At 31.1% G+C, this 24,407-nt stretch overlaps 3 protein-coding genes across 5 annotated transcripts; 1 reads left to right on the plus strand and 2 right to left on the minus strand.

Moving 5' to 3' along the window:
- The first annotated feature begins 862 nt into the window (after positions 1 to 862).
- Positions 863 to 1,647, plus strand: mRpS28 (mitochondrial ribosomal protein S28). The gene is made up of 2 exons (XM_068770756.1): positions 863 to 1,214; positions 1,288 to 1,647. The coding sequence occupies exons 1-2, from the start codon at positions 987 to 989 to the stop codon at positions 1,570 to 1,572; spliced, it is 513 nt and encodes a 170-aa protein (XP_068626857.1). The 5' UTR covers positions 863 to 986; the 3' UTR covers positions 1,573 to 1,647.
- A 1,180-nt stretch (positions 1,648 to 2,827) lies between these two features.
- On the minus strand, positions 2,828 to 12,035 carry GLS (Glutaminase). Of its 3 annotated transcripts, none has more exons than XM_068770205.1 (10): positions 11,871 to 12,035; positions 8,794 to 8,846; positions 8,396 to 8,431; positions 7,844 to 7,940; positions 7,328 to 7,688; positions 6,827 to 6,979; positions 6,384 to 6,664; positions 5,686 to 5,994; positions 5,091 to 5,245; positions 2,828 to 4,289 (listed from the first exon to the last, which is right to left on the minus strand). In XM_068770205.1, the coding sequence occupies exons 1-10, from the start codon at positions 12,033 to 12,035 to the stop codon at positions 3,923 to 3,925; spliced, it is 1,977 nt and encodes a 658-aa protein (XP_068626306.1). In that variant the 3' UTR covers positions 2,828 to 3,922. The 3 variants fall into 3 exon arrangements, with proteins under 3 accessions (XP_068626306.1, XP_068626307.1, XP_068626308.1); XM_068770206.1 differs by lacking the exon at positions 11,871 to 12,035 and adding an exon at positions 8,991 to 9,162; XM_068770207.1 differs by lacking the exons at positions 8,396 to 8,431; positions 11,871 to 12,035 and adding an exon at positions 8,991 to 9,162.
- Positions 12,036 to 14,830: 2,795 nt separating this feature from the next.
- Positions 14,831 to 24,252, minus strand: LOC137927046 (cytochrome P450 4C1-like). Its single transcript, XM_068770830.1, has 9 exons — positions 24,081 to 24,252; positions 23,064 to 23,173; positions 22,695 to 22,785; positions 19,685 to 19,867; positions 18,012 to 18,409; positions 16,667 to 16,735; positions 15,828 to 15,996; positions 15,342 to 15,521; positions 14,831 to 15,008 (listed from the first exon to the last, which is right to left on the minus strand). Exons 1-9 carry the CDS (start codon positions 24,229 to 24,231, stop codon positions 14,839 to 14,841), a joined length of 1,521 nt encoding a protein of 506 aa, XP_068626931.1. The 5' UTR covers positions 24,232 to 24,252; the 3' UTR covers positions 14,831 to 14,838.
- Between the last annotated feature and the right edge of the window lie 155 nt (positions 24,253 to 24,407).

Genomic DNA, 24,407 nt, shown 5'->3' on the forward strand with positions numbered 1-24,407 from the left:
GACAGTGCGTTGCATATACTTAATTTACAGAGTTATTTATGAAAATAGACAATCATTTGTAATAATGCAATAAATAAAAACTTATTTTGTAATCATTATAAATGCCAAAAGTTTAAGTTTTAAATGAACCTAACCTAACTAATTTAGGAAATTACGCAAAATAAGTCGTAACTTATAAGGTATTAAAGGCAAGAAACAGTTATTACAGTAATATGTTTATTTACATTAATATATTTAATTAAGAAACTTATTACCAAAACTTATATAAATGTAATTTGATAACTTTATCACTCGCAGCACGAATCCATTATATTAATGTGTAATCCTAAGATTTCAAAGATATTCATAGGACTTCGTTGAGTTTAGGTTATATTCGCATAGACTCGTACTTATTCAATAACAAAATCAAATAAGATCGCTAAGGAATGCAGGTTTGTTCCTATGACACGAGAGAAACCCAATAGATATTTGTGCATCACCAAAAAATAAATTTTGATGACATCATTGCAAAAATATTTTATATTATCAGTAATGTGAAACATTTAATGGTGAAAACTGCACAAAAAACAAACTTTTATTAAACTTCATATTTTGGAGTGGAAGCTGAAACTTTTTACTTTTGTAAATTTTATCCTATCGCTAAAATGCTAAAGAATGATGAAATTTGAATCAAACTAAGATTAATTATTATATAACAAAGTTGATTGTTTGCAACTTTTATTATACAATTACAATATACAATTGTTCTTCAACTTTTAATAGTATTACTCATCTAAATTATTACAATGATTTTTAAATTCATTAATTAAAGTTTTAATTCGTGGAATTTTGTATCATTTAATCGGTTTTTGAACTCAAACTTTTGAAGCGTCAAAACATTGAAATTATTGTAGGTTATATCCTCTGGGTAAATAGTTGAATAGTATAATATTTAAATAATTGGGCATTGTGTTTAAGCACGATTTTTTGCCCTATTTCATACAATCATGATGATTAATGTAGGATTGCGCCATTATGGAAGATTTATTAATATCGCCAAAACACGTACGTTATGCAGTGCAACTACTAGTTCAAGTGAAAATGTTGATATTGAACCTACTTCTAAAACTGGAGGGTTTGCTAAAGCATACGAAAAACAAAAAAATATTTTAAACCAAGATGATAAACAAAATTTAACTTTTTCATCACTACTACGGAATTCTAAGTTAGTTGACGTAAGTCAAGAAAACCCTTTTTAAGTTATTTTGTTATAAATTACATATATTTAACGAAAAATAACTTTTTCAGTTAGGAGACCCCGTTGGCAAAATTACAATTGGAAAAATTTTTCATGTAGTCCAAGATGATTTGTATATAGACTTTGGTTGGAAATTCCACTGTGTGTGCCCAAGACCATCTACACGAGGAGAACACTATGTCCGAGGAGCTAAAGTTAGAATACAAATTAACGATCTTGAACTTTCAACAAGGTTTTTAGGCTCAAATACAGATCTCACACTTTTAGAAGCTGATTGTAAATTGCTGGGCTTGGTTTCTTCGCCAACTCTTATAAATGTTACCCAAAATCAATAAATAGACGTAAGATATATTACAGATGCTATGAGATGATATGTATTATGTTTAGTTATTAAATTAGTTTGTTTATCATTTTTTTTATTTTTTACTACCAATTCGTACTGCTAATATTTGAAATATCATAATTGAATTCATCATTATTTTTTTAAATTGTGTCTAAAAAATAAGTTTCCAGTTGTAACGGCTGTAATAAAAACTTGATAAAATTTTTAATTTGAGTTAGTCTTGTATAATAACAATGTGCTTTATGAAATCAGAAGTGCTAATAGTTTTGACAACCATTAAAAAACCTTGAATACTGCACATCAAAAATGAATTTCATATACCAGAAGAAGGTCATTTCTAGGATGGACTACAATTAAATGATGTAAAACAGTGCAATATATTATCTGACATTTGATTTATTACATTGAAAAAATGCTTTTTGTTAGTAACATTTATTTATAAAACACAGTAGTTTTAACTACTGCAAATATAAAATAATTATAGGTGATTGGTGTAGGTGACCTGTTTTTTTTGCTGGATCTATTAATCATCTCTAATTGAACTTTTATATGTTAATAAAAACTTAAACAGTTCATTTTGAAACTTTAATGACTCGTCAGTGTTAGATTTACGGTCATCATGATGGAGACCTAAACAATTCTGTTTACCTAGTCGGTGGTGTGCTATGTAGCCTGGAAATTTTATCTTGCTAATTCACCAGGCTTCATTGGTTATTTTTGTACATCTACAAATCTCCCTTCTGAATCAATCTCATAAAGAAAATCCCGAGTATAATCCATAGCTACAGTTTGTAGAGCAAATATGAGCTTCAGTGCCAATAGTCATCCCTGGGAGCATAGAGTTGATTAATCGTAATTGGAGGTAAGTTGACCTTAATATAAATGCACTTTAAGTAATACTGTAAGTAACCAAAATCATATTCTTTTACAACTTGTAATTTGCTGAAGGTGTTGGAATGACATGATTTTGTCTAACAATCTACTATGGTAATTTAAAAAAACAAGTAGTTGAGAAACACACCTATTGAGTTCATACTCCATTCTTGTTTATATATCAAGGGAATAATAAAATGAGTAATTTTATTCACTCTAAATTTGTTCTGGGTATCTTTAACATAGGATTGTGTTGTACAAATGAAGATTTTATATTCAGTCTTAAAAAAAACCCACCAGACATTTTGAAATAAGGTAATCATAAGTAAAACAACATGAACAGTTTAATTGACATATTTATATATGAGGCAGGAATAATATGACAGAAGTAATACAGAGACCATTTTCAACTACATTATATAATACTTATTGTCTTTCATTTATATCTTATTTAGTTAAAAACATTCCTGTAACTATCACTACTTTTGTTATTTTATACAAATTCAAAAAATAGAAGCAATAAGTTGTAACAGTAAGGTAATTTTTACACCTACATCTTTAAGTACAGTAAGTAGGAATGATTAAAATTAAATATTAGTTTTATTTTTACCAAATTTAAATCTCATCACTAAGATATTAATTGGCATTATAGTTGAAAGAGATAATTATTTATAATCCAAGCAGTAACAAGTATTTTTGTGTTCTGGATTCATTGATAAAATTGATAAGCCAGAGTGCAATACTGGATGCTTGAATATGATAATGGCAACGCATGATGATGTAACACAAGGGTGTTTCATTTACCATAATGGGAATGTACTGTCTTTCTCCTCACTTTAAAGTACATAAAGATTTTTTTTTTCGAAAAAGGAATCCTAATGCCGTTATTTACATTTCAATCTTATAAAAAATAAATAGACCACAAAATTAATAAGAGATTACCATTCGAAACATTATCACAGCCTAAAATAAATACACAATATAACTTATTAAAATTAATTATAAAATTAGCATCACGTGAAGGCTTTAAATTCCAAAATTGTAATTATCGTTTTTTCTGAGACATGTTTTATAAAATTAGTTATAATATCATAAACGACTTGAAGAATATAACAAAGTAACTTCTAAGTTGCAATTTCTTTTACCGGATTGATTATAATCTGTATTGTATTTTTTACAATAATATTTATTATCAATGACCAAACAGAGTAGTTACGTAACAGGACTAGATAACGTGAAATACGTATAACATTTAAATTTAACGCTACGGTATAATCAAATTTAATTTCTCTTTTAATAATTATCATGTTTAAAATCAGAACTGGTAAACATTAGGAACATATTTATACGACTAAATTTTTTCTGATACTATTGGAAGTTAAAATGTAAATTTAAAGCACAATGAACTTTATTATTTCTAAGCTAAATAAAATTTTATAAATATTTTTGGTTTGAATGAGATTAGACATTTACTGTACTTTATCACCGTTCCGAGAAACAATTTCTTGTATGCTTGGATCTTTGACAGCGTCATTTGCGTCTGGGTTCGCTTCAAGGATCGCATCAACCGTAGACTCCGGCTTATTTGCAGTTTCGTCTTTGTCACTGGGATGTGTACGTTCCCATTCTTTTAGGTATTGTACTACAGCGGAATGGCCAAATGTTTCGGCCTCGTTTAAGGGACGGCTGCCCCAACGGTCTCGAGGATCATGAGGCACCGAGCATTGTGCCAGAAGGAAATCAACGCAGGACAAATGTCCCTCCGCTGCTGCCAAATGAAGAGCGGTACGCCCATCGTAGTCCGATAAAGTCATATCCATACCGGAGAGATGATGTCTAATAACAAAAAATCGCATTAGCGTATTCAACCAAAATAATTTAAGCCAAATATTTATCTTAGATGGTTGCTTAATAAGCATGAGTTTGCATCTATAAAATTCAGTTCTATACATGTATCGTGTTGTAAAAAGCTATGTGCGTAGGTCGTCCTTAAATATTATCACTGACACAAAAAAAAAATCTTTCCGTGCATTCGATTTTTAAATAATTTTTTGACATTGTGGCACTAATATGAGATTATTTTGTTCATATTTTACAAAAGAATGGTATCACGAGGAGGTCTAAATATTAGCAATTGCTTACATTGTTGTGGTCACTCGTCTACTTCGATTTTCGACTTGCTCAAAAATTTAAATATCACGCAAATATTTGTTTATAGCTATTAAAAAGAACAATAGAGTCTCAAGTGTGTATGTAAGAAAAGATCTGGTCGGTCTCGGTCCGTTCGGTCCCCAGCAGTTATCAATAAGCGAATTACTATAACTTCTGTTCGCAAGCGTGTACCTTCCACCTGTGATAATATTTAGGGACGACTATGTAAATGCAAATCAGTTTTTAAGCCGGCCTGCACTATATAAGAAAATTTACAATGAAGATTCATGTTTCACAGTAGCTATAGGTTTATATATAGTTACTTGTGATTTGTCTATTTAGTCATTGTCCTGAGACTTAGGTGTCACCGGAACGGGTAGTAGCGAAGGGTCTGAAGACGAGCTGATAAACATTACATAAAATATTTAACAACTATAACGTGTAACACAGTTAATTTAAAATTTGTAGAAGGATTTAACAACGTACCTTCTTAGAGCGCTGAGATCTCCGCTTGCGGCCGAAAACAAAAGATTGACAATGCTAAGACCAGTGGATTCAAATTTGTAACGACGCGGGTCCTTTTTGTGACTGGCGTAGCGAATGTTGTCATATTTATGGAAGTTAAAACGCATGATGAGATCCTAAAAAGATAGTAAAAATTGTAACAGCCCAAAAATATAGGCATTTATTTTTATATATGTTAAAATCCATTTGTCTGGGAACTTAGATCTTCAGTCATCACGTATATCATTTTATTCATCTCTTTACAGTATTCATTAGTGCGTATGTTTTTTTTAAAAAGGTGAGAACATTCTTACTTGGTGTTCAAATTTGAATTCGAACGAGCAATATTAAGTATGTGTTATGTATGATATTACTAGCCATTTTGGCTTTGTGCAGCTTCGTCGGAATTAAGGTCACAGAAACAGAGGTCCGTGAGCAACAATATTAAATAAAAACTAAAAATTATTGACGACCGTAGTGGCCAGTAACATAGAGCGTTTTTACTAGAACGCTACAAATCAATGTTCTAAATATGTAAGACAAATGCTAAAGCCAAAAAATGGTACTGTAAGCTTACCTCACAAAATTGAAGTCCCCTGCAACTGTTACCAAGAGGATCGAGGGGAGGAGACCAAGTGCAAATTCCCATAACATTGGGAACAACTATGAGCATAGCCCCTGATACGCCCGACTTGGCAGGAAGTCCTACTTTAAATGCAAATTGACCGGAGTAGTCGTACATCCCGCAGCTGTGCATTAGAGATAGTACATTACGCACAGAGTCAGGTCTCAGGACTTTCTCGTCGGTGATTGGACATATTCCACCATTGGCTAGAGTAGCGGCCATTATTGACATTATATCACAATTAGCCTCCATTGAACAACACTAAAAACGTAATAAGCATTTATTAGTTAGGATAAGGAAAGAAAAAATAAAAAACAAAATTAGTGTGGTGAATACAAATACTTTAAAAATTTACGATAAGAGTCTACACGTGATATTTTTAATAGAAATGTTAAATTTACAAAAAACTTTATTTTCGTGATAGTAATAATTAGGCGATTAGAAATATATAAAAACTCGAATGAAAAAAAGTTTGGATGTAAATAATATTTATCATTTAATTTAAACTTCTTCGATCAAAACAAATTCTTTTAAATTGCTATTACTATATCGTTAGTTGCCCGATCCTTTTGCGAAAGATCATTAACTATTGCACAATTGCGACGTTTGTAGTAAGTGTACAGTATAAGACTGTTTGGACAAAGTAGTACCTGGAAGTAGAAATCCATGCATTCGCGAAGATTTGTCTTGTCCGGGTAACATTTATGTTCGCGCATGTAGAAACCTAATGCGTAGTTACGATCAGCAGCTTCGCGTTCCGACAAAAATACAGCGTTATTAAAACCCAAAACTTCGTTGCCAGCCAGACGGCTAAAGAAAGACATGACGTAGTCAAACTTTTCGGCCAACGTCATTTCTGGTTTATCCAGCGTTTTCAGTAAGGCGCAAACCAAAATGGCGCCCGCATTTATCATAGGATTGTGAGGTTTCACTACGGAAAAGAGAACAAACAAAATTAACTTTAAAGTCACGACTTGATTTATTGTTATAATTATTCGAACAAGCATTATTTACTGTTATTATTTTAGTTATAAATAGACTACGTGTTGAAGTGTTCTTTAATGGTATAGCTTTGCATATTTAACATACTTACTGTTGTAATCCAAAACGAGTTCATTGAAATTTCGACCGCTGGGCTCGGTGCCCACGTACTTGTGGACTACGTCAGGACCTAGAGTTTCAAGAGCCATGGCGTATGTTAGAGGCTTGCTGCAAGACTGTAACGTGAATGGTACGTTTACATCACCTAAAAGTAAAAAATCATGAATTATAAAAACATTATTTAAAAAAATGTTTAAAATATCTGGATTCTTATGAGGATTTTGCCTTTACAAGGATTAAAGTAAATAGTTATCTATATTCACTTTACGTAAAAAAATTTTCTCAAGCCAAGCCAATAAAATCCTTTATCTAAGATAATAGTATATACGACATTTACAATACAATTTATCGAAAGAATTTAACTTTAAATTGGCAATTGTTCCATACTAAATTTAAAAAAAAGGTTTAGTAAGTGTGATATAGATCTATATACAATTTTATTTAAATTTTACTTTTGTTGCAATGATATCTTTGTAAGTACATTTATTCTTACCAATAGAAAATCTTTGGCCGTCGATCGTACATACACTGACACCCCAGTTTTCGGATGATGCTCTGGCCAGCTGGGGAATGTAACTCGCCACTTTGCCATCAGTGTTACTTTTAGCCCCCCAATAAATCTCCTCTACGTCTTTTATGAAATCTTGGAAATCTGGTATAACAAATTGACTGCGGAAGGCTCTTGTAATTAGTACAATGTTTGGTGCAATAACTTCTTTAAAAGTTTTTCTATCCAGTTTTAATGTTTCAGGGGAGCCTCCTTCAAAATTTGATTCCTTATGAACTTTGTACAAGTTGTGCATGACTTCTTTAACACGCGGATCATTTTTCCGTATACCAGTTGTTCTCAGCGCCTAAAAAGCATGAGTAAATTATATTTTTTTTAGTTTTAAATAAAACTTTCGTTAAAGCATTACGAAATTTTTATCAATTTGTGTGGTGTTAATTTTATACAAATTATATGTCGATGGTAGTAACATCTGTGACATGATTTCAAATAAAAACTTACAGCCAAAAACTTTCCAACGGGGAGAAGTCCCGTTTCATCATTTTTGAACATATCGAATAATACGTCGTCGGCATTCTTGTGAGATCCTTCCCGAACCCTGCGATGCAATAAGTGATATATTATTAGTCAATACAAAGAGATGGCTAGTCATGCGACGGTGACGACATGCAAATAATATAGACAATTGGTTTTTATAGAGACAAGCTATTAGCAACACTGGTAAAGTGTGAGTACATGAGTATTTTCTTGGATGAATTTTTTACGTAAATATTTTACGACACATCAATCATCACGATCCAGTAATATAATTATCGAGTATGACGCAGTAGGCGGGTGTGTCGTTGACGTATTCTTACAGCTGTTTGAAATCACCTGACGTGCGTGTTTTTGGCTCGCGATCAGACGATAACGTGTTCGGTCTGTCTGAAATAGTTTTACCGAATAGTGCGTATGGTGCAAACAATTAAATATAACAAAAACACACTCAACTAATAATGTTAATTGAAACTCTTCTAAGTGAACACATGGGATGCAGGGTTTACCTATACTCACAATATTGGATCGAGGTTGTGCACGAATGAGTAGGCTCTGCAGCATGAAATACGAATAAATTTGTGATTAGTACGTATAAAAATTGTAATCCGTGTCACTTAATTTTATTAATTTACAATACTCTGTATCTCATTATTGTCTCGTATTCATTAATGATTGCATAATCATAAAGAAATGTTAAAATGTCAAAGTTCAATTGACCAAACATTGAACGTTAGCGCCGACAAGTTCTAGAACTGAAACGGCCAAAGTTTAACACAGATCAATAGGAGTCGATTCATATCATTACAAACAATGTATTTCTAATATTCTATACTCGACCTATGACTAGATTCGATGGTACTCTGGTTTATTTATAGTTTAACTTTATCATATAATGTATAAGCGTATTTACGTACCTCATATCTATAGATTGAGCAGCGTAGAAATTCGGTGTCGAGTGGCGCCATTTCTGAAACAAATTTAGGCTTAGATTATAATAAACTAATGACTAATTGATGACAAGAACATATTGTTTTAATATTCTGTAGAGGTTGACACTAATGCGGCAAAAAATTGTAAATGACACGAATGTGAAGACACTTAAGACACTCACAGGTCGTTCTATAACATATACCGGTCTCACTTGGCTATAAAAGCGATTACAGACGCATTCCGGCAGCTGTTTTAGCAAGGATCCGGCGGTGAGGAGACGGCGAGCTTGGCGGCTGTTCATCGCGGCAGCTGGAGTCATAAGACGGAGTTGACTAGCGCCCTATCGTACACCATCAACGCGCAGGCGCGGACTGTCTCCCCTGCCCCTCGGTCGACATTCTTATCTAACGAAACCACTGTTTACCTTAAGTCGTGTATTTGGCGAAAAAAAAATCGTTTTAGTATAGTTACAGCAACAACAGTTAATGAAGTAAAAATTTTGATACAGAATAACTACTTAAGTCTTTAATCCTTTTACGTTTTAACTTTAAGCATAACAATATTTGTTAAATAATCTGTGACCTTGTTAGGTTATATATTATATTTAAAGAAGCAAGATGACATAATAAATAAATAATTGATTTAAAAAAAAAAACCTGAAGCTGTTGTTTATAACATTCATAATTCGATGATAGTCTAATAGTTAGAGACTAGATCTTAAAGTCCCGCGTTTGATATCAACAGTGTTATATTTTGGGATAATAATTGGTATTAACAAAAAACACCAAAACTTGCTTAGCTCGGAGGATGTTCCTCCAGTTCTCTCTGAAACTTAGTAAGGTAACACGATACTGAAGCAAACCATTATTCAGGTAGAGTTACCCTAGAGTAAAGCTGTTCAAGGGAGTGATAGGGGGTTCAAAGGCACGGGGAAAGCTATTAGGAGCGGTATGAAATACCTATATTTTTATTAAAGATAATTTTATCTTGTCGTGTATAATATTTCCATGTATAGGAAGCCTTAAAATATGTTTTTTTTTTGTAAAAAGCTTTTAAGCAGTCTTTAAGCCTTCAGGCACTCCAAAGGTAATGTTAGCCCTAATAAATAAAGAATAGACCTCTGAAAGTGGATGTCATTATAACGAATAGATGGCCGTTAAAGTCTTAAAGTTAATTTAAGCGAAGAACCGCCACCAATAAGGTGAACACACGGAGTTAAGGTCGTCGGAAGACACATTATGAAGGCCGCTTCTTAACGAACCTACTAGAAATCTATGGGGCAGTCTTAAGTTCAACTGAGGACGTCCTAGGGCTGAAATTGAAACCCGACTGAATTGAGGCACCAATTTACTTTCAAAGACTATATACCAGTTCTGGAACGAAATTTTTGTTAAATCATACTATCTTCCACACTTCTGGTGTTTCCAGCGCCTAATAGCTACTTTCACAATTTATAATTCAACGGCGACGTCTTGCTCATCTTGTCGTTTAATTTTAGTGTATAAGAATAAATACAAAATGATTGTTGTCATAATAATGATATAAATAAACGTATTTATATTTATAATGTGATAAATATGTCTACTGATTCCGAGGTCAAGTCAGCGAATAATACATTTTTCACTTTCTGTGCACCAATTACCGCATCTTACACGCAAAAAACTCGTGTACATTATCCAACTGATTAAGTTTAATTAAATATGAATTTACTTAAAAAAAAAACAATAATTAAACTGTAATTTTTATATAAATTTCGCGGTATATTATGAAAAAAGAAGAACATTAACATTTGGTACAAACAGGAGGAAATTTCAACAAATTTTCAAATTCTTATTTTATCTTATTCTTATTTTCAAATTTTATTTGAAAATGGAAATGAATAACGTCATCATGGTAATAACGTCAATAGCCTAACAAAACTATACAAAAACATTATAATTCGCTAGTTTAAAAATAATAATATTATTACTTACACTGCTTGCATAAAACATGCTATAAGTTTTCAATGTCGTTACATAAATTATGATAACACCAAGGTTCTTTCATTCAACGTGCTAAACAACCAATCATATGGTATCTACGCCGCTATCATTTTAATTGGTATGCGTGAATTCGTAGGTTTAAAATTAGTAATAAAACTTTTTTTAGGTCGGTCGACATTTTCGATGAAGTATTCAACGTGACTCATACAATTTTCCTATTACAAATTTATACTTAGCGTTAAAATTAAAATGGTAAGCGTGGTTTCGCGTCACCAAAATTTGTTTATTCATTGATATTTTTCAAATATTATCTTTACATATTCTCTTTTAATTCAAGCCGTTAATACTTAGTATTATTAGTAAATCAATTGACATTATCTATGGAAATTAAAAAATAATTCATATGTTAAATTTAAAAATATTATGCTTATTATACAGGATGATTGGTTAAGGAGCAAAAGTCTTAAAGTGGTTAACGTATGGCTCATTTGCTGTCAATTAATGTATGATAAATGCTATCCGAAAATCAATGGTTTTAGAAATAATAAATTGCGTAATAATAAAATAGCAACAAAAAGCGTTATGAAATTCGGATTCCTGCACATTAAAATTACTTTTTATTTACTATTAGTCCCTGCAGGCTTTACTGCAAGAAGTTATTACCCTGTCGCATTCCAAAAGAAAAAAAAATATTAATGAAATATATTTAGATCTTTGGACCTTTGAAACTTTTTGTTGGCAAATGAACAAAAAACCTATTACCAATAATAAATTATTTTCTTGTACAACGCAAACGATCTCCCATAACATATTTTGAAAGTCATCCCGTTATTTATTTATATTAGGGAAACACATGGTTATAAAAACAATGTAAAAACTTAAAAATAAATAGCTATATACTAATTACCTATGCCCGCCTGTAGAAATATATTATATTATTAGTATTACAAAAGTTAATTACTTCTGAGCTTTTTTGCATTATTGAATCTACGATGCAATACAATAATTTATAAATCCTATACAGATCTAAATTATAACAAAATAATTAAAAGAGATATATTAAAATTTACTTAAATTACCTCAAAATCATTATCACATTCCATTATAAAACTTTCGTAGCTGTCTTTGGACAAATAACGCATAACAGTCAGAGGCAGCCGTAGTCTTAAAGGCTGTGTACGCGTTGGTTGAAATGTGAGGCGTGCGATTCGGACGCCGGTTCCGCGCACGCTCAACTGACCCATTCTTTTCCGTCTATCGTTTATAAATATAGAAGATCTGGGACTGCCAAGACCCACGTCGGAATGAACGTACTTATATTTGGTTTGTGTCTACTGTCAACCTATGCTCTACATTCATTTAGGCCAGCGCCGTTTTGCTGGAAAAAAATCTCTCGAATTAACATTTTCCTGACACGAGACTGCGGTTTTGTTTAAGCGTGTAATGCATGCTTTTAGCGAAACCTCATTTTGTTGAAACATTAAGGGAGATACGACACAAACTTCAAGTATTATTTACAATTAATATTAAAACTTTAATGACGATCTATTAAATGATTTGCGCTCCATTTTTTTTTCTGGATAAATACGTGAATCTTTTCGATGCAAATTAAGTATTTATTATTTTGACATAATTACTTGCAGTGTACGTATGTGATAAATAAATGATATATACATGCGTGTATTGTTCATTTATTTGGTCGGTACATTAGCATTTATACAGGTGTTTATTATTAGTTTTCTATTTATTAATTTTCACACTAATTTAAAAAAATATCGAATCTATTTTTATAGCTTTTAGTATAGGTGTAATAACGATAGATTTTGGCAGCTTATGCCAATTAGTTAATATTGTTTAATATAAAATGCTCCTTTGTTTTTAAAATAACAAACACAAACACAGCCAAACTGAAACTGGTCGTCGGTGAGAACAACAAGAGGGTATAGTCGTAAGTTATATAATCATTAGTAAAAGCGCCATCGACATTCTTATAAAGAACCACTAATAATAGCGGAACCGGAAGCTTCGCCAAATCAAGTGTGTCATTTGAGAACCATTATCATCACTTTAGCCATAGGACGTCGGCAGCTGGACTTAGGCCTCGTCCTAAAGTGTGCGGTGAGAAGCGACTTGCATCCAGCCTCTTGCGACAACCATTTGAGGATAATCAGAAAAAAAATTATGTCCCAATCAAGTTGTCTTTTCCAGCGATTTCCTAATCTGAAAACTAGACAGTATTCATCGTAGGACTTTTTTCTTGAACAGCTTAGAAAATAATTTTGTGTTTTTTTGAAATATTAATTCCAGATGACATGAGCATAATTAAGTACACAGTACACAAGCCGATTTTACAAAAAATCTATGACAATTAATAAAAATGCTTTACGAATAACGTATAGTGAGAAAATTTCCTATTTTCATTACTTAAGAGATGATATTTTCGATTACTGGTAATAATAACACAAAGATTTAAGATAGGTTATGCGTTTTCCTTGAGTACTACTAGTAACTAAACTTCAGTTCGAATCTCTATTCACCAAGTCCTTGAAATTCAATATTAAGCATTCGCCTGATTCTCTATGGTTGTAATACCGAAAAAGGTAAGTTAATATTTATGTTTATCAATTATGTTAAATGATTCGTACTTACACATTACATCACTAAGTAGTATGTCGTTAATAAGCTGTGTAAAGTTTAGTTTAGAATATAAGTTTATCATCTATTTTTATAAACGAGAAATATGAAATGTAAATATTTTTCCTTAACTCTATCTTATCCTTCAGACTTAGTAATGTCTAAAGTTACTGACCTGTTACAACGAGTTTCTAATTGATCACATAAATTATTAGTTAATGTCTTAATCAACAACAACAACTCGTAAAAATAAGTTTGCTATTTAGTACCCTGCAAGACTCAAATAATAATTTAATTATATACTTTTTTATTTATGGTTCACTTTATTTTACTTTGATTATATCCTCACAGGGGTTGTTTGGTTTTGGTTGGCAGCATATTTTTAACAGCAAGAGACAGGTTTATATAAAAAAAGAAATAGAGAAATAGAGAAATTTTGGTTACCGTAACCTTGACAATTCATTTTTTTTATACAGTATAATTGGTAATAGTTATGTGAAAAGCTCTAAAACGGTGAAGGTCTGTCCAAAACTCGATAATTTCAAAAATAATATATTACGTAACATAATAAGAAAAAGCATTTTCAAAATTCGGATCTATAAGGTACTGACCCCTCACATTTCTATGGAAATGTTCCATATTTTGATCACTTTATACAGGATGATCGTATTGGTTCTAGCAGCCGTTTGGTTTGCGGGCTTTCTGGCCTGCCATTTGAACTTACCGGTCCGTTTTCGTTCATCAAAGGATCTCTCCATTCGAGTTTGCTCTCGTAGAGAAATTCTGAGTCTAGCAATCTCCATGGCTCGTAGAGCGACTGCGAGCTAACCAATGAGGCCCATTGTTATAGTTTGTGGTACTGCGCCTCAGGAAAACGCGGCGAGGGGCAGAGAAAAAAGGAGCATGGGCGCCGCCGCGAACGTTGACGGTGGATTAGCACGACAGGGGAACTTCCGACGCTCCCCTTACCGCACGCATACGGGGCGATACAACGATTTCGGTAGTACTATAACTAAACTATAGTAAGCAATGAAATATTGAAAATTCTCCTCAGTTAACAACAAACCAATCTGACCTCATAATCATGTACTATTAGATCAACGACAAGCTATTGTGAGCTTTATGCCAATGTTACGTCATTGGTAAAAATAACTTACTCTAATAGTGACGATTTTGAAAAGCTTGACTAAATATTATATTTAAATGTTTGTAAGTAGAGAAGATACATGTTTAAATATTTTACATTACTGATCTGCAATGAAATAATACTATTATTATATTTTCAATAAATTTGTAGTTGCCGATATTAATTTTATTGTGTTTATTAAATATAATTGGATGCAATTATGCATAAGTAAAACGATCGCAGGAAATGTAAAATTATTTATTTATATAAACCTTTTGCACTAAACCTTATATACTAAATTTTCTTTTAACAAATCTCGCGTAAACTGGTTCGGAATTCCTTAATACTAAATCAGATTGAAAACGCAGATCCGAGCAGCTGGTAACAGGAAGCACCTCGTAGTTTCTCAATACAGCGGAGAGAAAATATTTCATCTGCATCATTGCAAACTTTTGCCCTGGAAAGACATTAATTACCGTTACTAAAAGTAAGGTAGAAACGCGAATAGTAAATGATCGAAATTAATGCTGCAGAACCGGGCATTTATTTTGACACTTCGGGTAGAAAAGTAGGACTTAACATACAGTAGAACAGCAACGAAAAGAAAGAAGGTTTCCGTTTAGTACAGTTAGTTATTTTTATCCAACAGTGCTGCGACAGCTTGGTAATAGCAATAGACAAAGATAATGCTTTACAGTTTTAAGTTTTTGTTTCTGTCGCGCTCCAGTAGTACTATATAATGTTATGTACAGAATTATTAGTTTTTAAAGATAAATTAAGAAGAACATACCTATACAATTCCGTGGTCCTGCGCTAAATGGTATGTAAGCATAATGATGTCGGCCACTGATATTTTCGGGCAAAAACCTGTCCGGATCAAATTTTGTCGGATTGGGGAAACAAGATTCGTTTCGATGCAGATCATAAATATGAATATGACATAAAGTTCCAGCCGGCACTGTGTAATTACCTAAAATTTAGATTGACTTAATTATATTTTGTAATATTTTCAACCTATTAAATAATAAAGTACATAATAAGTCATTCATTTTGAATTAACCTTTTTTGCATCATACTCTTATTTTTTGTAGTATTTTGCAGAGACTTTATATTTAATTATGCCGACATCCAATAAGAAACTGATAATAAAATAAAAAGAGTTACGTGTACTGTTATATCTAAGATCGTAAAAACTGCCAGTTAAAATTTTTGTTGTTTTTCGACTAAATAAAGCGGTACCATTTTCTTACTATAAAAGTTAAAGAAACACACTTACTCAACTTTATTTCTTCATTTATTTGGCGGCTTATAATAGGCACTGGTGGGTAGAGCCGCAAGACTTCCTTAATGCAACGGTCCATGTATCGCATGTCGTTAAAGTCTTCTATGGTTGTAGCTCTTTTTGTGTCACCGTATATATCTTTGAGCTCAGCCACTATTTTATCCTGCGTCATTATTATTTAAAAATAATATTATTTTGTAAAATAGTAACTTTTTGCAACCATATGAAGATGTTGTATATAAGTCATAGAAGTATCAAGTGCTGTGACCAGCGATGGAATATAAAAATAACAAGCCCCTAAGCATTATTTTTTTACATTATAATTTATACCTGAAAATTCGTTATGATATTTTATTGTTAGTTATAATATTTTGTTTTATTGTTGTGGTATATCATTATTTACACCAATAAAACTAAAAGGACATTATGATTTTCCCAACTTTACATTGTGTAAGTGGTCAATTATCGACCGCCAAGAGTAGAAAATTACGGAAGTAGTAATATTACTATTAAAAAATAGAGGTTGATGGTAAAAAGGTATAAATTTAGTTTTTTATTTATTATTTACTGAAATGAAAATTAAAATTTATGTCGTAAAAATAAACAATTTCGGGGGAGCTGCCCCGTGTTTCACCTCCTGAATATACTTATGAAACTTCATAGAAATCTGTTTTAGAGGAGTAGTACATATATATGCAGGTCGCTTCCAACCGATCCTATTAGAAATCTATGGGAAATCTTTAATATTTTGTAGAACCTAATTTTAACGAAATATATGTATTTTTTTAAATCTTGTTTAAAATGGATCAGTTTTTAGTCAAAGTTTTTATTACCTGTACATCAGGATGATTCGCAATTAACATTAAACAGTAGGTCAACCCCGATGCAGTAGTATCGTGACCCTGTAAATGCACTAAGGTAAAAAAATATCACACCAAATAAACAAAACAACGTATATAAATTGTATCACATAGAAGATCATCAATTATGAGGATAATATTCTAACAAACTAAACGTTTTGGTTATCCCATATTTACTTTTAATATTTGTTCAGTTTACGGAAAATTTAGTTATCCTTTATGTTGAAGAGAAACAAATTTTATTTTATACTAATGATTGATAATTAAACATTTATATTAAAAATTGTAATTGAATATGAAATATTAATAATTTGAATACTTTTACACAATTATGCGCAGTACCATAATTGTGAATTTACATGCATTTAAATATTAATTAGGATGGTTAGCTTGGTAGTCAAAATCTAACATAGATTCAGTGGCGTAGCTAGGGGGTGGCGAGCGGGGCGGCCGCACCAGGCACCACAAGCAGGGGGGGCAACAAAGTTGAAAATATTTTTTTTGAATATTTTTTTTTGAATGATGAATAATGAAATGTTAAAAGAAAAATAAAAACCATAAAATAAGTAAATAACATAAAAAGAATATCGTATTTTACTATTTTTATGCTAAAAAAGTTATTAAATAATATGAACACTAAAAAAAAATAAACGGTTATGAATTATAATATACACAGTGTTTAAGCCTTTTCATTCACAAAACACATAGTGTTTTTTAAAAGGGCCCTAAATGACAAAATAGTAAATTATTACATTATTGCAAGATTATTTAATGATAAATAGATTAAATAATCTTGCAATAATATCAATAGAACATGAACTAGTCGACACTATTGACTTTGAAATGCGATTAATGACTTTGCAGGCCAAAAAGCGAGGAATGTTCGTTTATAAATTTTCCCAATAAATTTTATTAAGATCTAATGTTATTTTATATATATTTATTATTAATTTGAACCAAAAAAAGAGATATTAACTACACTTTGTTCTGAATTTTGAAATTATTTTGACTCTTTGGGGGGGAGGGGGCACCAAGCTCCAATCTGCCCCGGGCCCCAAATACCATAGCTACGCCACTGCATAGATTACAATATTTCAATCATGTTCACGTTTCACATCTGAAAATATTCATTGTATGTCTGTAATGTGTATGATGTCGCGCTGCTAGCCATTTTGGCTTTGTGCAGCTTTGTCGAAATTCAGCTCTCGGAAACAAAAATTTCATACACTTTAGGTGGTTTTCGGCACCATCACGTTGTTTTTACAGGTTTAACGATCGAAAGGCTCGAAAAATATGACATTTATCACTTGCGTCTTACCTCAAACATGAACGTATCAACTTCTTCTTCGATACCTTCGGAATCTATTAAGCCGTCTTTTTCGGCTGTGATAAGCAAATCGAGCATAGCGATTTTCTTCTTCTTGCTGTACATTAATTTGAAATCATCATCACTTTTCTCGTCAAAGGTATTTGATAAATCGGTTCCGTTCTCCATTATGTATTTTTTTCTATCGTTTATAACCTTCCGGGTAAAATTGTGAACAATAGATAGACATTCGTTTTGCTGTTTAGAAAACGAACTGAACTTATATATATAATTTATGTAATACTGGATTCTGATACATCTTTGTATGAACAAGTATCCTAACACATGAATTGCTTTCTTATATGATTTTCCCGCAGCGTCATCTTTGATTGTTGTACCCATTGCCGATTCTGTAAATATGTGTTGACACTATAAAATACATATATCTTATATTTATGGAAGTAAATTTTATATAATGTTTCATGTTTTATATTTTATAATAACCTACGCAACTGTTTATTACAGATTATATTACAAAGTTCTCCTGAATCTGAAATAATCCCGACTTTTTCGACTATGGTGCCAATCGGGAGAAAAAAAGATTAAAAGTTCATAAAAATTATAACAACGAATAAACTATTAATCTTAATAGTTTATTCGCTGTTATAATTTTTATGAAGTTTTAATCTTTTTTTAGTCTTAGTTTTTTAAAGGATCTCCTTTAAGTTGTTTCTTTAAGTTTTTTCCTAATCTATGATGAATGATTTTGAATAGGTCTTTTAAGGTGTTTTACTTCTGTTCCATTTAAATAAACTATTGACTTGAGCGCATATTTGGTGTCTATTGCGTTTTATACGGTTTAAGAGAGCAAAATTGAAGATATTATTGAACCTTTCTAACATAGCGCTCCATACAGACTACCTTAGATTCATGACACCAAGTGAAAGTTTTTTTTACTTAAGGCTGTTAGTAATACAATAAAATAAAAACCATGTAATGCTTATCAAGTTTAAGATCTTTCTTATATTCAAAAGATAGAAATATACTTGACCTTAGTGTACATAAATATAAGGTCTCCCATTAATCAACGTCAAGTCAATTAAGCCGAAATCGGATTATAAGACAAGGAGAAATTAACCCTAAAAAAATAAAAAAAAATAAAGATTTTTAGTCATCGTATTATAAAAAGAACGTAACATGATGCATAAAATTATGGGACAACCTCTGCATTAGAAGTATAGTGATTAGAAAATAAATAAAAATAGAATATATCAATTGATTCAACACAAACTTAAAGAAATCATAAAATTGACGATACCTAAAGTATAATGTATGTATGTACGTACCACAAATTCTGTTTAGTGTATACACGGATATAGTTAACACTATATCCGCATCGAAGTTTAAATTATCATTGAAAGTAAAAAAAAAACTGAACAAGAAGGATCCTTTTATTAGTTTTATACAGTTAGGTTACCTACCCTGTTACCATATTTTCGCTTGACATTAATAAAAAAATATATACAATATAAATATATACACTAGTTTAATTCAATCTGCGTTAATAGCCTAGTAATTAAAAAAAAAGCAAATATATTAAACAGTTTCACAACATTAAACAATTTCGAATCAACTTCAAAGAATCATTAAATTCTAAGATAAATAATATTACATACATTACTTACCACAAATGCTATTTAGTGTATATTCGGATATAATCGGCACTATGTCTACTTTATCGTTTAAATTTTCATTCAAAGTTTTTTTTAGTCTGCCTGTATTAGTCTCAAGTCTTGCAAAGTATCTTCGTAAAATGTTGAAGTGAAAAGCCGGGGTGAGTATCTTTCGACGCTCCTGCCATTTTTTTCCTTGAATGAAAGACGAACTTGAATATAGCAGACAGATTATTAATAAATCAATAGATAAATAACACGCATTTCGTGAATGTTGTATACATTTATATTCAGAGTCTTAAGAATATACACGCTAATTATAATATAAAAATTGGAGCTTTTCGGTTATTCTGATGTACGAAAAAAAAAAGTAATTAATCCATAATTTTTTACGATCATAGAATTATCTGTTTTTCTCGAATAGCATTTTTTACAGTATGATTTTTTTTTCATTATTACTATTTCTTATTTTCCTAATCTGACCCGTTCTTGGCTCTACTCTAATTCCTTTAAATTATTACCCCAATCTATTCTAGTCTAGTCAAATTTCTTATTATTAAATATTTGTCTCAATCTTTATTTTTACATCGTTCTTCTATGTGCCTGCTTTCTACACTATTGTGGAAAGTCCTATGGATTTTATGTCTACTGTAGCTTATACTACTTAATCTATCTTTATACAATACTATTCATTATTTTATTTCTAATATGTGTGCGTGCTATCTATACCCAAAGTAGATGGCATTTGGTACAATGCTATATCTATTTTAGTTCAGTATTTCTTTCTTTAATTTTTCTTTATTAATTTTATTTCCTTGACTTATTGAGCCCGGTCATAGCCGGCGCGAGGGTATTCTTCTTAATTCCAGCCAATGCTTTTAGGGGGCGTCCGCCTACTCCCTAACCGCGAACAGCGTGGACGAACTGACATTGGATCCGAATTCATCCGTGGCTCGCCTGTGGTCCACGCTGCTATCCCAAGCAGCATATATATAACATAAACACTATACAACTCTACCGGGGTAGAGCCGTTTACTATATGTGAACGCTATCGTACTGCTGGAATGTCTGGTCCGTCCAGCTTCTATTTTATTTTTAAATTCACGGACCATGCCGCTCCGTGAACTCAGTTCCGATGAAACAGTAAAACTCACCGGGCTAACGTCATCTACTTCAACCGAAACCAAGCAAGAGCCAGTGCTCGTGCTGCCGTTCGCGTACGATTTTATCGCATTGTTAAAGAGAACCCCCTCGTGAATTAATGTCTATTTGGAACTAAGTGTTATTTTTTTCTAAATTCATTTAAAATAACGTATATTTTATTTTTTCTTAAGCCTAATTTTTGTTGGTTTATGTTATAGACAAATATCAACGAATTCTAAAAAGTAACAATTTCACGCCAAACGAAATACTTTTTATGAATACGTACGAAAAAGCTCGCGTTTGTTTCACAACTAGTGATATTTGGGTTCGACTAAGAGATAACTACCCCAACATTGTTTTTTAGAGAACTATTATATTTATTTCATTATTATTTTATTTTAGTGCAGTACATTACATTACAGATACAATACATGGCAGGATGACATTTTCATTAATGGTCAAATCCAAATTGATCGTTTTCGTACAAATTCTACCAAATGACTCTATGTAGCGTTTTGAACATTTCGTAACAATCAAATTTGGTTAAACACGCCGTAAATTCCTTTGAAAATTAATAAATATCTTCCTTATTTTCAAGCGTTGTCTAATCTAACCTGACTAAACGGGTCTCTTCTTACTGGATCTATACTAACGCAAATCGGCGACGTTCAAATGTTTAACCTTCAAATGTTGCCAGTTCTTACGGAAGTTTTCTTTATTTAGGTGCAAAAAATATAAACAAACATTTAATGAAAAAAAAAATCAAAAAATCCAATTAGCTTTTCAAACAGTCTAAACTTTTATTATAAACAAAACAATACAAATTTTATATTTAATGAAGTTTATCTGTAAATACGAACAGTTACTGTAAGCATTAAACTAATCTATATCTAGTACTAAATTTTTCATAAAAGCAAAATAAAATCACGTTACTTTAAACTGTTTTTTTCCCATAATGTCAAAAAGCACATAACCCAACATCTAAAATTATAACACATTATATCTTATAGTAGCTCTTATTTCTCAGATACGCTTTTGCTAAATAAACAAATCAAATAACCAATTAACCTTTGCTCGATACTTATTATATATAAACTATCAGTTTGCTTAATAAGAATGTTATTTATTAGTAATCTTGATAATAAGTTTGGGAAACATGAACGTCCCAATTGTGAGCTCTTAACGAATGTTTTATTTCTGTCTTATTATTAATTATTTTATTTTATTTTATTGTGTCGGTCTTAAAATTAGGATTTTAGGATTAATTAATTTTAGGATTTTAAAGCATTATTAACTATTGCCTATGATGTAAACTGTATAAAATATAAATTTTAGTAATTTAAGTTTTCATTAATCTTTCTTAAAGAGACGAGTCAAAGACATATCTTTATTAATGAATAAAATCGCGCTGCAGTCCAGAACTTCATAAAACAGCTTTCTTTCTGTTTTTTGAATATTTCTTTGTGAAGTAATTTATGTAATTTTACGACTGCCTGTTCTTTCTAAAATAAATTACACAAATCACAGGTCCGAAGCTGTATACAATCCTATTTATCGCGACAAATATATTTTATCTAAAGTGACAGGACTGTTTAATTTTTACAGTTAAATAACATACAACAGCACCACATACAACAATTATTTACAATATCTCCATAATGTACAATATCTGATATGAATTATATTTAAAGTTATACAACATTTACCACCGACAACAATGAATTCTCAGCACTTTTGCGCCCTATTTTTAATATTTTTTCCCTCTATTTAATGTCTACGGTGTACAAAAAAGAGATAAAAAATATCTACGGAGCGATATATTTTTTAAAAGAAGAGACTTTTTATCAATCATAGCTATGCAGAAAATTTAAGAACTCACCGTAACTCAATAACAATCCATCTTTCAGCCATGGTTTCAAGAAATCGTAGAATTGACTCTTTTGATGATGTTTCATGCTTGACAGGATGACCTATAAATTATTATTAAATTATTAACAACGACTTTTTAAAATTCGCTCATGTCTATTGCAAAAAGTATCGTGGTTTTTATGTTTTTTTCAACAATAAATAATTTCTTGATAGATGACAAATTTTCTTCTTATTACTTAAGCACTTCAAAAACCTCGTCGTCTTTAACTTAATCGTAGCGTCGTCCTTAATTGTATTGTATTTTGTAAAAAAAGATAAATCTTAATAATTCGCGATACTTTTTGAACAGATTATGTAAATTTTATCCTTGTGGACTCACTTCAATGTCTTCTGGGTTGTAAATAAAAACAGCTCCGAACTGAAAACTCCAGAATCTGTATATGCCATTATGTTTCTTCGCTAATTCTCTTGTATAACTGAAAAGTTCCACTACAACAGATAATTTTTGTTACATTTAACGTCTAACCATTAGTTTATTGAGGCGTCTAACAGTGACAATTGTTTAAAGTAATGTAATTGTATAAATTAAAATATTGTATAAATATTATACCCGTTTTTTACAATTTTTTTATTAAATTTTTTTATCTATTTTCTCAAATATAAATATTTAGCAATTAAACAGATATTATGGTATTTTTATAACTTTCGATAAATTAAAAATAAACATTAGTTCCACTACAACAGGCAACTTAATGATTAATGATTTTACTGCCTGGAGCTAAATAAGTATATCGAGGGCGTTTCGAGCCTGAACAGCAAATGTTTTTCCTAGTAGAATAATTGCATGGGTTGGATTTTTTTATTCCAGAATCTCTTTCGATTGGAAATAGCTTAACAACTAATATTGCATTCGTCACATCAATTCTTATTGAATTTCATTTAGAACGAAAGGATTTTCTTCAAAAAGGGTGTTTTTTACACCTTTTATAAGTTATTAGGCTAATACCAAGTCCGAATTAGAACTATTGCAAAAATTATCTGGCGAATTAGCGGTTAATCTTTTTTTTAAAAGCCCCTGGGCTATTGTTATATTTTGTAAAGGTTCTAAAGGTGTTTTTCTTTTGTATCATTAAAAATTAATTGATTTGAGAAATGGGACAGATTTAAATAAAAGAATATCATAATTAGGATTATTAGCACAAATCCAAAAGTACAAAGATAAAAATAATATCCAGTGCGTAATGTATATGTATATCTCACAAAGAAAAGCATACAAAATTTCGGCCGACGGCTTAAAATGAGGCACGTAAAAACCTTTACTAATGAATATTTAAGCAAATTAGACATTTTGAAACCTCCTGGAATTATAACTTTTTAAAAAAAAAATAAACCGTACCTGGAGATTTTATAAAATCAAACGCATTTCCAAAAATAAAACGATCGTTTGTCCCAGGAATCTTTCTTGTCAACACTGCTCTTCGATTATAATTTAATGACAGATGTATAAAAATTAAGAACGTGGCAAAATAAATTAAAATGAAGAACATTTTTACGGACTAATGCAATTATTACCACAACACAAACTAAACTGACACATATTCAAGTGGAATAAAACAAGTTAACGGTCTTATCATATCAGTTTCCGCGATATATTATATAATATTTCAATACCGCTTTGCTAAATGGAAATATAGTAAAAATAAATTGCGTTTCTGACAAAAAA

This window comes from Battus philenor, unplaced genomic scaffold (assembly GCF_028537555.1).
Source record: "Battus philenor isolate CCGP_79_NKW_IND1 unplaced genomic scaffold, ilBatPhil1.0.hap1 SCAF_3, whole genome shotgun sequence".
Taxonomy (NCBI): Eukaryota; Metazoa; Arthropoda; class Insecta; order Lepidoptera; family Papilionidae; genus Battus; species Battus philenor.

Bases quoted from the DNA above. Each gene is read 5' to 3' on its own strand.
- mRpS28 (XM_068770756.1), top strand. From the start codon at position 987: ATGATGATTAATGTAGGATTGCGCCATTATGGAAGATTTATTAATATC. The intron at 1,215-1,287 runs GTAAGTCAAGAA...TAACTTTTTCAG, and splicing joins GGAATTCTAAGTTAGTTGAC to TTAGGAGACCCCGTTGGCAA.
- GLS (XM_068770205.1), bottom strand. From the start codon at position 12,035: ATGGGTCAGTTGAGCGTGCGCGGAACCGGCGTCCGAATCGCACGCCTC. The intron at 7,689-7,843 runs GTAAGTTTTTAT...CATGCTTTTTAG, and splicing joins CCGTTGGAAAGTTTTTGGCT to GCGCTGAGAACAACTGGTAT. The intron at 5,995-6,383 runs GTACTACTTTGT...TTACGTTTTTAG, and splicing joins GCATGGATTTCTACTTCCAG to TGTTGTTCAATGGAGGCTAA.
- LOC137927046 (XM_068770830.1), bottom strand. From the start codon at position 24,231: ATGTTCTTCATTTTAATTTATTTTGCCACGTTCTTAATTTTTATACAT. The intron at 23,174-24,080 runs GTACGGTTTATT...TATCTGTTGTAG, and splicing joins TGATTTTATAAAATCTCCAG to TGGAACTTTTCAGTTATACA. The intron at 16,736-18,011 runs GTAAGACGCAAG...GTGCATTTACAG, and splicing joins TTGATACGTTCATGTTTGAG to GGTCACGATACTACTGCATC.